Source organism: Leptosomus discolor, chromosome 18 (assembly GCF_034619465.1).
Source record: "Leptosomus discolor isolate bLepDis1 chromosome 18, bLepDis1.hap2, whole genome shotgun sequence".
NCBI lineage: Eukaryota > Metazoa > Chordata > Aves > Leptosomiformes > Leptosomidae > Leptosomus > Leptosomus discolor.
In genome coordinates this window covers 10,545,352-10,558,801 of record NC_141408.1, presented here as the reverse complement: position 1 = coordinate 10,558,801, position 13,450 = coordinate 10,545,352, and the positions used below count along the sequence as shown (strand labels likewise).

General features: G+C 63.7%; 1 protein-coding gene across 3 annotated transcripts; it reads right to left on the bottom strand.

The window, feature by feature from the left end:
* Positions 1-91: 91 nt before the first annotated feature.
* BLTP2 (bridge-like lipid transfer protein family member 2) lies at positions 92-13,033 on the bottom strand. 3 transcript variants are annotated; one of them, XM_086475046.1, is made up of 38 exons: positions 12,904-13,033; positions 12,587-12,633; positions 12,138-12,300; positions 11,940-12,058; positions 11,517-11,577; positions 11,115-11,313; positions 10,828-10,951; positions 10,340-10,464; positions 10,185-10,252; positions 9,940-10,088; positions 9,566-9,684; positions 9,160-9,323; positions 8,767-9,031; positions 8,440-8,645; positions 7,185-8,280; positions 6,739-6,930; positions 6,442-6,644; positions 6,244-6,362; positions 5,950-6,170; positions 5,630-5,820; positions 5,445-5,544; positions 5,165-5,367; positions 4,530-4,824; positions 4,243-4,400; positions 3,914-4,120; positions 3,708-3,807; positions 3,335-3,517; positions 2,919-3,040; positions 2,684-2,839; positions 2,486-2,607; positions 2,221-2,401; positions 2,054-2,140; positions 1,839-1,949; positions 1,615-1,750; positions 1,255-1,379; positions 818-919; positions 578-712; positions 92-364 (listed from the first exon to the last, which is right to left on the bottom strand). In XM_086475046.1, the coding sequence occupies exons 4-38, from the start codon at positions 12,041-12,043 to the stop codon at positions 182-184; spliced, it is 6,312 nt and encodes a 2,103-aa protein (XP_086331172.1). In that variant the 5' UTR covers positions 12,044-12,058; positions 12,138-12,300; positions 12,587-12,633; positions 12,904-13,033; the 3' UTR covers positions 92-181. The 3 variants fall into 3 exon arrangements, with proteins under 3 accessions (XP_086331172.1, XP_086331173.1, XP_086331175.1); XM_086475047.1 differs by having other exon boundaries at positions 9,566-9,681; positions 11,139-11,313; positions 12,904-13,023; XM_086475049.1 differs by lacking the exons at positions 10,340-10,464; positions 10,828-10,951; positions 11,115-11,313; ... (2 more) ...; positions 12,587-12,633; positions 12,904-13,033 and having other exon boundaries at positions 9,566-9,681; positions 11,940-11,949.
* Between the last annotated feature and the right edge of the window lie 417 nt (positions 13,034-13,450).

Sequence of the window (13,450 nt, the reverse complement as noted above, 5' to 3'; positions counted from 1 at the left end):
CCCCTGCCCCGCAGCAACGGGGCTGCCGAGGGCCTGTGCGTGGCTAACCCCCGCCTCGGGCAGCGCTGCACCGAGCAGTGAGCGTGTGTGTGTGTGTGTCCTCCCCCCACCACAGGGGTGCCCCGCCAGAGGGGGGAGCACAGGGCACCCCAATCCCTTCCCGGCCTGCCGGGTGCTGCCATCATTTGCGCCTGCCGAAGATCGACTTCTTGCTGGGGTTCTTCTCGCCCACGCTCAGCCCGATGAGCAGACGCGCCTTCTCGTCCTCCTCCTGCTGCTGGATGGTCCCGTCCGATTTGTTCTCCAGCTTCCCCCGGGCCTCTGCGCCCGCCGCCGGCTTCAGGCGTAGCTTCTCTTTGATCACCTGCCCCAAGATTTAGGGGGCTCAGCTCCCCCACGGCTGCACCCAGGCCCCTCGACGGGGGTGAGAGCCTGAGCTGCTGAGGCAGCGTGGCTGCTTCCCGCCCTGGAGAAGGTGCTGCCCGCTGTGGGGTTACCACCTCCAGCCTGGGCAGAGCAGCTCCGGCAGCTTCCCTGGCAGCGGGAAGGAGGCGCTGAGGGATGGGGTCCCACGTACCTGTGCCACCAAGGCTTTGCGGCTGTCCCTCTTCACCGCCATGGCAAAGTCCAGCCACGTCCACGTGTTGTTGTGGTACTCCAGGCACGGCAGCACCAGGTTCAGGTCGCCCCAGTCCACGCTGTTCTTCTCGCCCTGGGTGACAAGGGTGTCAGGCAGCAGGGGATGACGCCCCAGGCCACCCCCAGCCCGAGGGACGGTGCCCCCTCCCCAGCACGCCTCGTCCCGCCGGCCCCGCACCTTGTAGCTGACGCAGAGCGGCACCTGCGGGATCTTGATGTAGATGAAGGAGTTGTTCATGGCCGCTCGCTCCTTCATCTTGTCGATGTCATCTACGGGATGCTGGGGCCAGAGCAGGAGCCATGAGCAGAAGGGAAGGAGAAGGGACACAGCCAGGAACCAGCGGGGAAGGGACAGCCGGGCACTAGGCCATGGCATTGCTTCACCAGCGAGAGGTGAGAGCTGCTCTGGCACGGTGTTAGGAAAATGAGATGCTGCAGGGATCATGACAAGCGTGCAGGTGCTTGGTTGTAAAGGATGCAAGGAGGGAGGGAGCAGGAGAAAACGGACAGGCGAGTGGGGGAGGACGAGGCTGCCCAACCCTGCAGCCGAGGGAAAACAGTCTGGCTCCACAGCAGGGCTCTCCCAGATTCCCCCCTCAAGGCAGCAGCAGGTACCTCGGGTGCTTTTCGGAATGATCTTCTGACCCCTGACGTCCGATTCAGTCCCTGAGCGACCCCCTTCCCTGGGCCCAGCGAGTCATCGGCCACGATCAGCTGCCGCGGCTTCACCACGGGGATCCCTGGCACAAACAGGGCGGGAGGTGGTGGCTGGCATCGGGCTGGGGCTTAGCTGTGACCCAGACCCCTGCCAGCTTCGCTGCTCTCCCCAGCGGCCCACAGGGGAGACCCCAAGTCCCTGTTCCTCGATGTGTGGCCCAGCAGCAGCTGCCCACCAACATATCCTGGACACGCAGCCAGAGCTGCTCCGTGACATGGCTCGGGTGCCAGGAAGGAGGGTGACCATGAGCCTCCTACCTGTCGTCACCAGCTTGGACTTGTCTTCCTCATCCCCCACCTCCTCCTCCTCCACATTGCGGCCAGGGAAGAAGAAACCCATCATCCTGTGGAAGAACTGGTGGGTGAGCTGGATGGTGAGGGGTACCACGTTCACCTGCGGGGAAGAGAGGCACGGTCAGAGCCAGGCACGCGCTGCCCACACCCCACGGGGACCCTGCCACCGCCCCACCCGGCCCCAGCACCTCGAAGTGCTCCTTGATGGAGATGCCTCCCACGGGTGGCCGGACTTTGCTGAAAATCCTCAGTGCCAGCTGCCGTCCGGACTGGCAGGAGCTCTGGGGACGCAGCACCACCTGCAGGGAAGAGGATGGGTGGCTGGGGGGAGGACAGGCCACCCTGGCTACGTCACCTATAGGTCCCCAAGGGTGCAGGGCTGCTCCCCCAGGCTGCTGCTTGCCTTGTACACAGCGTTGGGCAGGAGGTTGTTCATCGTGACCCAGCCCAGTTCCAGCAGATGCTCGGCCGTGTCGTCAGACTTGTTGACCTGCACACACAGACCCGTCAGCCCCGCGTGTCCCAGGGCCCTGGCTCGAGGGCTGCAGGTGCCACCAGCCAGCTCGGTACCTTGCTGTAGAGGAAGCGCTGGAGCTCCAGCTCGGCTATGCCCAGCTGCCCGTCCTCCTCGGTCAGGCGCCAGCGTGCCTGGGCGAAGTAGAACTCCGTCCGCCGTGCCACGCTCACGTCCTCCGGCTGCTTTCGCAGCTCCATCTTGTTGGCTCGCTGCAGCTGGAAGTCCTTGAAGCACCTGCAGCAGAGAGGGGAACGCTGGGATGTGGGAGCACTGGAATAAGGGGGACACAACACTGGGGAAGCCAGAGATGGCCCCTACCTGATCAGTATGTTCAGCTCCTCGCTCTCCAGCTGCAGGTCAGCTTTCTCCTGGCTCAGCTGCTGCTGCAGCCTGTGGTTGAGATCAAGCAGGCTCTCATTTTTGCTGTCGTCCTGCAGGGACTGAAGGACAGAAAACCCTCAACAACCCAGAGCAGGGACCCCGGGGAAGCCAGGCCCTGCCTGGATGCGGGCTCACCTTCACGTTGGAGTACATCTGCTTCTCCAGCTGCCGGATCTGGGCGACGTGCTGCCTCACGGCCTCTTGCAAGTGTAGGATACTGCTGCGCTGCTCCTCGGGGTTGCTGGAGATTTCCAGCTGGAAGCGCACCCGCTGTTTCTTCTCGCTGTGCTCCTGGACAACGGGGATAGGGGAAGGTTAGGATGGCCCTAGGTGCAGTGAGGGACACGGCGACCCGAAGCCTCGTGGGTACCTTGCGTTTGGGCTCCACGTGCAGCAGCAGGTTGTTGACGATGTCAAGGATCATGGCATACTGCGCAGGGTTGGTGGAGATCTCCAGATCGTGGTGGATCAGTGTGAACGTATCCACAGCTCCTGCAGGGCCACACAGAGGGCAAGTGGGGCCTCAGCACGGACAGAAATGGGAGGCGTGTGGGGGCCAGCCAGAGATGGAGAGGGATGGGAAACAAGCCAAGGTGGTTACACTGGCTCCAGCAGGCACAGCATGTCCGGCATCATCTGGTGCACTGCCACGTGGCTGGGGACCCCTCCTGTATGCACCCCTCGCATTTCAGCAGGGCCAAACCCGACCATCCCTGGATTTAGGTGGCACCTGTGGGTCAGCTCACAGCTCTACCCACCCGAGACACACTGCCTGGATGTACCCACCCTCCTGCTTCTTCAGCAGGTCCTCCTTCTCCTGGTTGGCAGGAGTCTCAGGGGGCTTTATCTGCGTGGCCAGCTCGGGGTCGATGTCGTGGCTGTAGCTGATATAGTACATGCGGCAACTGCAGCGAGAGATGATCCTCTGCACCTGCTGGGTCTGCTGGGCTTCCGAGGGCTGGTTCCAGTCTGGGAAGGGGGACCACAGTCAGAGTACCCTGTCCCAGTGCGTTCGGGACCCCACGGCGCAGAGCTCAGAGCATCAGCCAGCTCCTGGAGCCGTCTGAGGACGGGCCAGGCGCTCTCAGCTTCACCAGCCTTGGGGGTCACACAGGAGCAGGAGGGGGGCAGGCACAGCATCCAGCTCTGCGGGCAGTACCTGTGGTGGTGCTGACCATGCCCCCCACCGCCTGCCCGCTCTCCATCAGCTCCTGCACCGAGTCCAGGCTCCGTTGCCGATGCTCCTCAATATTTTTCACCTGGGGAGGCAAGGAGACACCGCTGGCTGTCCCTTGGCCGGGACATCGGCAGGGTTGCCTGCCCCCCATGCAGCTCCCCCGTCACAGCTCCCCCCCAGCCACTCACCTCCAGCCAGAGCTGCCCGTGCTCCCTCTCGGTGGGGCTGCTCTCCGTCGTGGCAAAATACTGCATGCCATCCAGCAAGCAGGTCCAGGATGTCTTCTGCTTCAGCGTGTCCCCGTACCAGGCGGGGTGGTGCTGGCACTGCAGCAGCTGGGCCTTCGCGGCGGACACAATCACGCAGCCTTCCGTCTCGGCGCCGCGCAGCACCATCTGCGGGGGGAGAGACCCTGTGGGTCAGACGAGCCCTTTGGGGGGCCGGCACGGCCCCTCTCACAGCGAGGCCGCGGGGAGCAGAGAGCGTGGGGACAGGCAGGCTGGCCCAGGGCAGGTACCTGGCAGTTGACCAGCTCGATGAGGCAGTTGCGGTTGTAGATGTCGTCGGTTTGGCAGGCGGCGATGCCGCAGAGCTGCTCGCTCGCCCCCGACTCCTCCTCCGTGAAGACCACGAACTTGTCCGTCTCCTCAATGAGCTTCTGCAGCATGTAGGCCCCTGAGGGAGGAGAAAGGGTCAGTGCAAGGCTGCGGGGGGCTGGCTGGGGGTGACAAGGTGAAGGCAGGCATGGCCCTGGGCTAGCATGCACATCGCTGGCCGTGAGTTTCCCCTCCCTGCCGCGCTCACCCCCCGAGGAGGCTCTCTCAGGGCGGCCGCTGGTGATGGGAGCGGTGACTCTGGCAGGGACGGAATGAGCAGAGAGTGGGCCCCGCTTCAGCTTCTTGGCTTGCAGCTGCGTGTCGATCTTCAGCCCCTTCAGGGCCTCGGTGGACAGGTTGCGCTTGAGCACAGCCGCTTTCTTGTAGCCGTCGTAGAGGCCGAAGGCGATGTCCCGGTTGGTGGTGGTCCAGGATGCTCGCAGGTCCACCAAGTGCAGCTGGTGCGTGTGGAAACCATCGTCCCCATCCCGCAGGGGAAGCTCCTGGGCATAGAGGGGTCAGAGCCTCAGCACAGCAAAGCCACCCCCTGCCCAGGGGCCTCACACAGAGGGGCTGGGAACCCTGCGGGCAGAGCGTGGGGGGACCAGAGTCTGGCGGACCGCCCCAGAGCCCTCACCAGGGACCCGTACCAGGGATGCTGCGGCTGGAACAAGGCCTCCCTCTGGCCAAGCGCTCAGGAGATCAGAGGCCCTGCAGGTCTGCCTCCTCTCCAGCCAAATCCCTCCCCCATTACAGCCAAAGACCAAGGTCCCCTTGTGCCAGGGGGACGCCATCAGGATGCCAGCACAGGCCGCCGTGCCCCGGGTGTGTTTGCAGCGGTACCTCCTCAGCCGTGCGGTTGCTGTGCCGCTGGTAGGCGAGGGAGGACAGGCTCAGCAGATGGGTTTTCTTCACCAGGGTGTCGAGCCGGTGGTCGGCATTCTCGTCACAAGTGGAGGCCATGAGGTGCACGGTGACCTGGCTCAGGTCGCTCACCATCTGCGTGATGCTCCACTCCGAAATGAGGCGTCGCATCACCGTGCCGGCTGGGGGACAGGGAAAGGGGATCAACCGGGGGACCCCTGCCCTGCCTGGAAGCGCTGCCGGCAGGGTTCCCACTCACCTTGTGGGATGAGCCTCTGGGTGCCACGAGTGAAGATGTGCCCCTGGCAGCACTCCACCTGGATCCCCCGCTGCTGGGCAAAGGAGGCCCAGTAATGCACCTGCGAGGGAGCAGACAGCAGGGGCTGAGAGCCCAGCGCAGGCAGAGCGGGGAGGTAACCCCGGACCCCCACCCCCAGGACTTGCCTGCAGCCGGGGGAAGAGCGCAGTGTAAGACAACTGCTTGTAATGCTGCCCCAGCTTCTTCTTACTGGGTTTCATGTTGTTGAAGAGCTTCCCGCGGCAGATGGGGCGCGTCACGCTGGTCCACGTGGCCCAGAAGTTCTGCATCCAGCGGAGGGTGCTGCTGTAGAGCAGGATCCGGGGCTGGGAGTGCTCTGAGAATACACCTGCCATCAGCCAACGCCGCGGGGACACGGCAGCACCCAACGCAGGACCCACAAGGGCTGCTAAAACCGGCAAGCCCTGCCCTGGCCCCGAGGGATCCCCGGGGTGCTGTTACCCACCCTCACTGGGCCGTGTCAGGTCCATCCGGATGGAGAGGTTGAGGTTCTCGGAGCGGAAGGCACGGTAGGAATCATACTGCTGCCCCACTGGCACCTCGGGCAGGAACTCCGGGGAGCGCAGCACCACGCCGTGGTGGTCATGGGGGTTCCCGTGGCACAGCCACTGCAGGTCCAGCGTCATGCACAGGTCAGGCAGGTGCAGGAAGCAGCAGTCGTCGTACCTGAATGGGGAAAGAGACCCCAGTTACCCCCCAGCACTGGTGGCAGCCCCCACGCTCCTGGGCCCACGCTCACTTGGAGGCTGTCCGGACGTTGATGTCCAGGTTGCCCTTGAAGACAAACTGCCCCGGCTTCCAGTGGAAGGAGAGGTGGCTCCACTCCCAGTGCATGTTCTCCGTGGTGTTGTAGGGGTCCTGCAAGGACAAGCGTGGGGAGAGGCAGGTGTGAGCTGACCCCACGCCGTCCTCTGCACCCTACCCTGGCGGCACCCACCTCGGTAGCCAGCTGGTGCAAGTTGGCCTGTTCGATGTCCATGTGCCAGTCCCCGTGGAAGAGAAGGCGGCTCTTGTCCCACCAGGGCAACGGGGCGCTGGGGTCCTCTGAGGGCTTGGTGAGGAGATCCACGCACTGGCCGATCAGCGTCCAGGCTGGGTCCCAGCAGGGCCCCCACACGATGGTGTACTGGGAGATCTCAGCTGGGGACATACAGGTTGGCTCAGCCCTTTGCATGTCCCACACAGCCCCGTCCCCACCCCAGCACAGAGCCCCCCCTGTCCCTCCAGCTCTTACAGTGGAAATCGTGGTAGAACTTCAAGGGTGGCATGTTCCTTTCCACCGTTGCATCCCCCCAGGGCGGCCCCAGCTTCAGGACCTGGCGGCGCCGGGAGCAGGCCTGGCCGCACTGCTCGGCTCCGATCAGCCGGCCGGAGAGCTGCCAGTTCCGGATCTCAAAGAGGTAGCGAGGGTAGTCACGGATCCGCACTGCAGGGCAGAGGAAGGGCTGAGAGATGGGGCAGCGAAGGGACGCTGCCCCCGTCCCCCACTCTGGGCCATGGCAGGAGCCGCTGTCCTGTGACATCTCTCTGCTCCCTTCCCACTCCCTTGAACCTCCAAAAATCATTGCCCCTGCTTGGTTACACACCATACAGTGCCAGCACATCCCTGGCACTCCCGTCCTGGGAGCCATGCAGGCACCGTGCTGTCCTCCACAGGCACCCTCACACGAAGCAACTCACCAAAGAAGCTGCCAACTCTGCCCTTCATCATGCGGCACCACTGGGTGACCATCTCCAGACCCTCTGGGGGGAACGGGCTGACGCCATCCAGGTCCCTCATCTGCTCCAACACACGTTCCGTGCCGTGGAAGGACTCGTCGGCCATGGCCACCAGCTCCAAGTGGGCCAGGGTCCAGGTGAGGAGAGCCCTCCTCATGGGCGTGTTGGCATAGAGGCGCCGCGAGCGCTGGATGTAGATCTCGATGTTCTTCTTCTCCAGCGAGGCGTAAAGCTCCTCGATCTTGCGGGCAGGCAGCAGCTCGCCGTGCTGCTTGCGCAGCGCCGCCACCTTGGCGTCCAGCAGCTGCAGGCGCTTGGCGCTCTCCTTGCTCTCATCCTTCATCAGCTCGTAGTTATCTCGTAACTTGACTTCAAAGACGTCATCCAGGAAGACCCAGGAGAAGTGCGTGACTTTGAGCAGGAGGTCGGGGGGCAGCGCCGCGCTGGCAGGGCGCCCGCGCCGGTGCAGGCCTTTCAGCCACTTCTGCACGCCCACGGCAGCGTCCAGCGTGTGGGAGAAGTCGTACTGGTAGGGGAACTCGATGGTCACGCTGGCAAAGGAGAAGGCCCACCCACGGTTGCGGAGGGTACGCAGGGTGGGGAAGGCGCAGCGGTGCAAGATGACCTCCTCCAGCTCTGGCAGCAGCTTCACCTCCACCTCCTTGAAGCTGAAGATGCTGTGTCCGTCAAAGCCGGCTGCCAGCTCGGGGCAGTAGCCGTGCAGGGCGCCGCCGTGCCAGCTCACGGAGGTCCGCTCGGCAGCCAGGCTGATGTAGTTGGCCTCGGAGACAAAGGCTGTGAGCTTGGCAGAGCTCAGCTCCAGTGACAGGGACAGGAGTCTTTTGGGGGGGGTCCCATCTGGCTGGAGGGGACCCGGTGTCTCAGGAGGGGTGGCCGGGTGGGACGCTGGGCTCTCTGGGGGCAGGGAATGAGGTGTCCTCTGGCTGAGGGCGCTCCGCAAGGCTTCGTGGCACTGCAGGGTGGCCAGGGTGTGATGGTACAAGCGCATGTGGTCGGGCGGGCTCCACAGCACTGCCAGCCCCTCACCGCACTGCACCTACACCAGAGGGAACGCGCAGGTACCAAGTCACCGCCAGGTCCGGCACGGCACAGCCCCGTTCTCCTCTCCAGCACCTTTCAGTGCCAACCAACCCTCCCCCAACCATCCCAGTCCAGCCAGTACAGGATAAAGGTGAGACCTAAGGCCCAGACCAACCTCCAGGGAGCGGATGCTGCTGTGGTAAGTGACAGAGAGCATGGAGAGGTTGGCCACCGGGTTGGGAATGGCAGGAGCTTTGCAGCACGGCTGCATCTTCTCCGTGATGCTCTTCACCAAGGCCAGCACCATGCCCTGGACGCTGACCGTGCAGCTCTCGGCGCTCCCCAGGATGGTCAGCGTGTCCAGCCGCAGCTCCAGGGCACCTAGAGAGATGGCATGTCAGCGCTGGCGGCATGGAGGAAGCATGCTATGACGTGCCAGGTTCCTCTGACTGCCGGGGCTGTTCCAGGACAGCCATCTGGGATCACCCTGGATGCTACTTACCCACCAGGGCTGAGAGTGTGAAAAGGTTCACATCCTCCACCTTCAGATCCACCTTCCAGAGCAGCCCCCAGGGCTCAGTTGAGGCAGAGGGGGGTTGCTTGGCAAGCTCAGCCCCGCTGGGCCGCAGGCAGAACAGGGGCAGGACCCTGGCCAGGCACTCGGTGCAGGTGTCCGACGACTCCACTTGCAACCCCCGGATGGTGCAGTCCAGGAAGAGTGTGTCCGACTGGGCGCTGGACATGCCCAGGGGCTGGTTGTAGCTGCCCTGTAGGACAAACGGGACGGTCACTCTCAGGCTGCAAGATGTCCCCATGCCACCTGCATGAAGTTGGAAACAGGCATCCGCCCCCCCTCCATGAGCCACCTCTCGCCCCCTCGGCTCGTGCCCCTCACCTGCAGGTTGAAGGAGTCGAGGATGAGGGCTTCTCCCCACACGTGCATGTTGGGGGGATGCGGGGCACGCTGGATGTGCGAGTCGTTGCCCACGCGCCAGCAGAGGTGGTCCACGGCCAGCACCGCTCGCTGGTGCACGCTCTGTGGCCGCAGGTGCTGGTAGTCTGCGGGCAGGGAGGAGGGGGTGAGCGCAGGCAGGGCTCGCTGCTGCCTGCTCGGCTGCTCCTGAGCCGGGGCAACCCCGACACAGCCAGGCAGAGGTCCACAGCCCCTGGCCAGACACAGACACGGGCAAGCACAGAGGTGGCACGGCCCTCCCCATCCCCATCCTGGCGCCTCTCTGGCGGAGCCACCAACCCCCAAGAAGAGCCCAGCAGCCGTCCTGGTGCCAGCTGCCGGCCTGTACCTGCAGAGATGGAGTTGAAGCCCAAGGCGAAGGGTGGCGTGTCCCCCAGCTGCACCGACACGTTGACGTTGGACAGCGAGGCACACAGGATGATGGGCGCTATGATTTGGGGATAGCTCCTGCGCAGGATAAGCAGGGACGGGCTGTTACTGGGGCACTGCACGCCACGGAGACTGGCAGAGAGCAGGTCCAGAGGGACACCCTCTCCACAGGGGCCCCCCACAACCGCCTGCCACCTTTCGTACCAGCCTCCCCACCCCGCAGGCCGTGCACAGGGCAGAGAAAGTGCTGGGTGCCCAGGCACCCTGTCAGAGCGTGGCCGGCAAAGAGGAAAGAAGCTGCGATACCAGCAGCTGCACTGAGGCCGAGTTTACCTTCCCTTGTGCCCTTGGCTGGGGACAGGCACCGCCCGGCACCTGTATTCCTGTGCCAACAGGCCCAGCCAGTGCGAAAACTCTTGGTGGCGGTAGTGGATGATGCAGGTGTTGAGCAGCACAGCAGCTGAGAGGTCAATGGCTGTGACCTAGAGCAGGGAGAGGGCCGGGTGGCAAAAAAAACTCGTGCCAGGAGCCGAACCAGTCAACCCTGGGGGACGGGAGCGGGCCCAGCGCTCACTCACCTGCACGCTGGTCTTCAGGGAGTTGAGGCACACGATGCGCTGGCGGCTCTGGGACAGGAGAAGGCCGTCTGGGGGGAGAGAGGAGCAGAAGTGAGAGGGGTGGCGGAGGGCAGCGACGGCAGCCCTGTTCCATGGGCACCCTCCTGGCTACTTGCCCTCCAGCTGGAGGTCTACACTCATTTGGTCCAGGTCTGAGGTGGGCGTGAAGTTGCGCAGCGGGATCTGCTCCTCTTCACGCTGATATAGAAACTGCAGCAGCTTCAGGCTCCAGGTGAGGTGCCTGTAAAGAAGCAGGGAGTCACTGCCAGAAGGGAACTGCACCGTCACGTCCTCCATCTCCCCACCTTCATCCCCAGCTGACCAGCACGCTGGCACAGACAAAGACGCCAGCCCAGCACTCTCATCCCATCAGCAGAGGATCCCATCAGTTTTCCTACTGGACAACGAGCTCACATGCCTTCCTCCTTCCCCAAAAGCCCAGTCCCGGGCCAAGCTCAGTCCTTCCCACTGGGGTGGGCTCTAGAACTCACTCTGTGGTCTGCCACAGCAGAGGACAAGGAGGGAATGGCACAGTTGTCCCCAAATCTGTGTCCCCAGCGCTAACTGGGGCTGGGACAGCCTCCCCCTCCACCTGCCTCCTTACCTCTTCTGGCTGTTCATAGACAGCACCGTGCTGGTGTTCTCCAGCTTCACCTCCACCCTCCTGGGGATGAGCTGCAGCGTGTCCCTGCTCAGCACAGACAGGGACTTCAGGGGCTCCCCCGCGTCTGGAAAGGGACACACCGAGTCACAGGGAGGCTCTTGCCCAAACCCCCACACCCTGCAGCGGGAGGGAGCGATGGCACAGCCAAATCCCTCTGGCTTCAGTGCAAGTATGGGGGCTACCAGCCCCTGCCCTGCCCAGAGCTTGTCCCTGTCCCCATCCCTGACCTGCGCCAGGCTGTTCCCCCGCGCTGCTGCACTGGGCCCCGGCAGCGACGCGGCGCAGCAGGGGGCTGCAGAAAAGCCCTTCGTGCAGCTCGGCCTGCAGGGTCCGGACACGCAGCCTGACGCCCACCAGCCGCCGCTTGCTGCTGATCTCCAGCGAGAGGGAGAGCGCCAGGGCCAGCTCTGCCAGGCAGGTGTCATCCTGTGCGGGGACACGGGCAAGGAGTGCGCAGGGAGTCGCCCAACTCCCCGCCAGCAGATGCTGAAGTGCTGGGCACAGCACGGAGCCCAGAGCCTTGCAGCATCGCCCAGCCTTGGGGACACGCTGGAACAGGTCCTCAGGGTGTCCCAGAGAGCCAGTGCCTGGGCTTAAAGGGTTGAATTTCTCCCTTCCCCAGCACTCACCAGCTGGCTGCTCCGGAGGACTTTGCTGTTCACCTTTGACAGGCTCACCTCGCAGGTCAGGCTGGGGAGAGCAGAGAATAGATGGAGGACGTGGGCCCTGCTGCCTCCGAAACAAGTCCCTGCCCTCTCTTTTCTGAGAGACACAGGGACCCCAGGCTCCAAGTCCTCCCAAAAGCAGAGCACACCCTAACTCCATGCACAGTGCAGCAACTCATATATTAGAGAACACACAACTTGAGCTTCCCGTGAAGGGAAAAGGGGCCAGGCCACCGTCAGAGGAGGTTAATGTGTCACATCACAGGTGACATGAGATGCTGCTGAGCAGGACAGAGAGAGGCGAGACACCAGGCTGGGGTCAGAGGAGCTTTCCTGGGACCCAGGGCCAGGCTGGAGAAGCAGAGCAGGGCATAAGCACAGCGTTACCTCTTCCCATTGCCATTCAGGAGGAGACGTGTCTTGCTGGCCTGGATGTGCCAGAGAGACTCTGAGGTGGCCGCGTGCAGAACCATGACATTGATGGAGTCCATGTGGATGGAAAAGAGCTGGGAGGAAGGTGCTACCGTGAGGGATGTCTGACAGCAGCGCAGCCCACAACAGCCTCTCACCGAGCCAGCGCCTCACCTGGCTAAGGAGCCTCAGCAGGGAGGGTTTAAGAGTCAGGTCTGCTCTGCTTTCGTTTCCATCGTCTTCTCTGGGAGCCTCCGGGACGGACGGCTGGAACCCAGGACCCTTCTGGAGATCCGTGCGGATTCGCACCTCGCCGAAACACAGCTCAAAGTAGCGCCTGAGGAAAACCAGCACGGGCAACTCTTACAAGAGCTCGCATATGGCACGTCCAACCCCATCACCAGGGATGCCTCCCGCCCTGGGGACGTGCAGGACCGGCACAAGGGCATCTACAAGACACTGCCACCTCAAAGAAGGGCGATTCACGCCTACACAGAGCAGACCATGGGGAAATAGGGACTGCAGAAAGGTGTAAAGGCAGCAGAACCACAGTCAGTGGGATCAGGGATGAGCCAGACCCCCCCCTGAGAGAACAGGGAGGGAGCTGGGGCAGGGGTACGTACGGCAGCTCCCGGCTCAGTTTACTGGAGATCCAGACGTTGTCGATCTCCTGCAAGGAGGCACAGGGAGGTCAGAGAAGAAACAACCAGGCTCTGCCTTGTGAGGCTCAGCCCGCTGCTCCTGCTCCACTCCCCATGCCTGGCATCATGCAGGAACAGCCAAAAACCCCAAGTTTGGCCATAAGAGGAAGAACCTGGCACCAGCTACGGCGCTGCACAACGGGAGCTTGGCTGCAGGGATTTGCTGCCAGCCTGGAAGTGACCACAGCCGCCCTGCCTGCCCTTATCTGCCAGCCACCGCCCCTCACCCAGGTACCCACCACAGTCTGCTGCTCCTGCTGGAACTTGAGGCTGATGTTCTGTGCCCAGAAGAAGCCGAAGGAGCCAATCTTGAGCTCCGCACGAAGCTTCTGCCGGCACCAGGTGACGGCCAGGCGACACGCCAGCCACCTGCGGGGACAGGCGGAAGGCCAGGGTCAGCCTCCTCGCTGGGGCTGGGGACCCTCTTTGCCCTTCAAGCACCAGCTCCAGCACCCACGGCTGGATGGGAGCTCCCAGGGCTGGGGCAGAGACCCTGCAGGGTCACCCCCCCACAAGCCCTGACACCCCGCCCCCCCCTAAACCCAGAGGGTTTGACCTGCACACCCCTCTAACACCCCATGCCCACTCCTGGACTCCTGTAAACCCCCAACCCCCTCACACCCTCCCACCCAGCCCTGTGGGCCCTCCCAAACCCCCGCAGCCCCTGTACGCCCTCCCAAACCCCCGCAGCCCCTGTACGCCATCCCTTCAGCCCTAGACCCCCCCCCCAAACCCCTGCAAGTTCCTCCTTCAGACCCCAAACACCACTCTCCCAGCCCTGCGAGC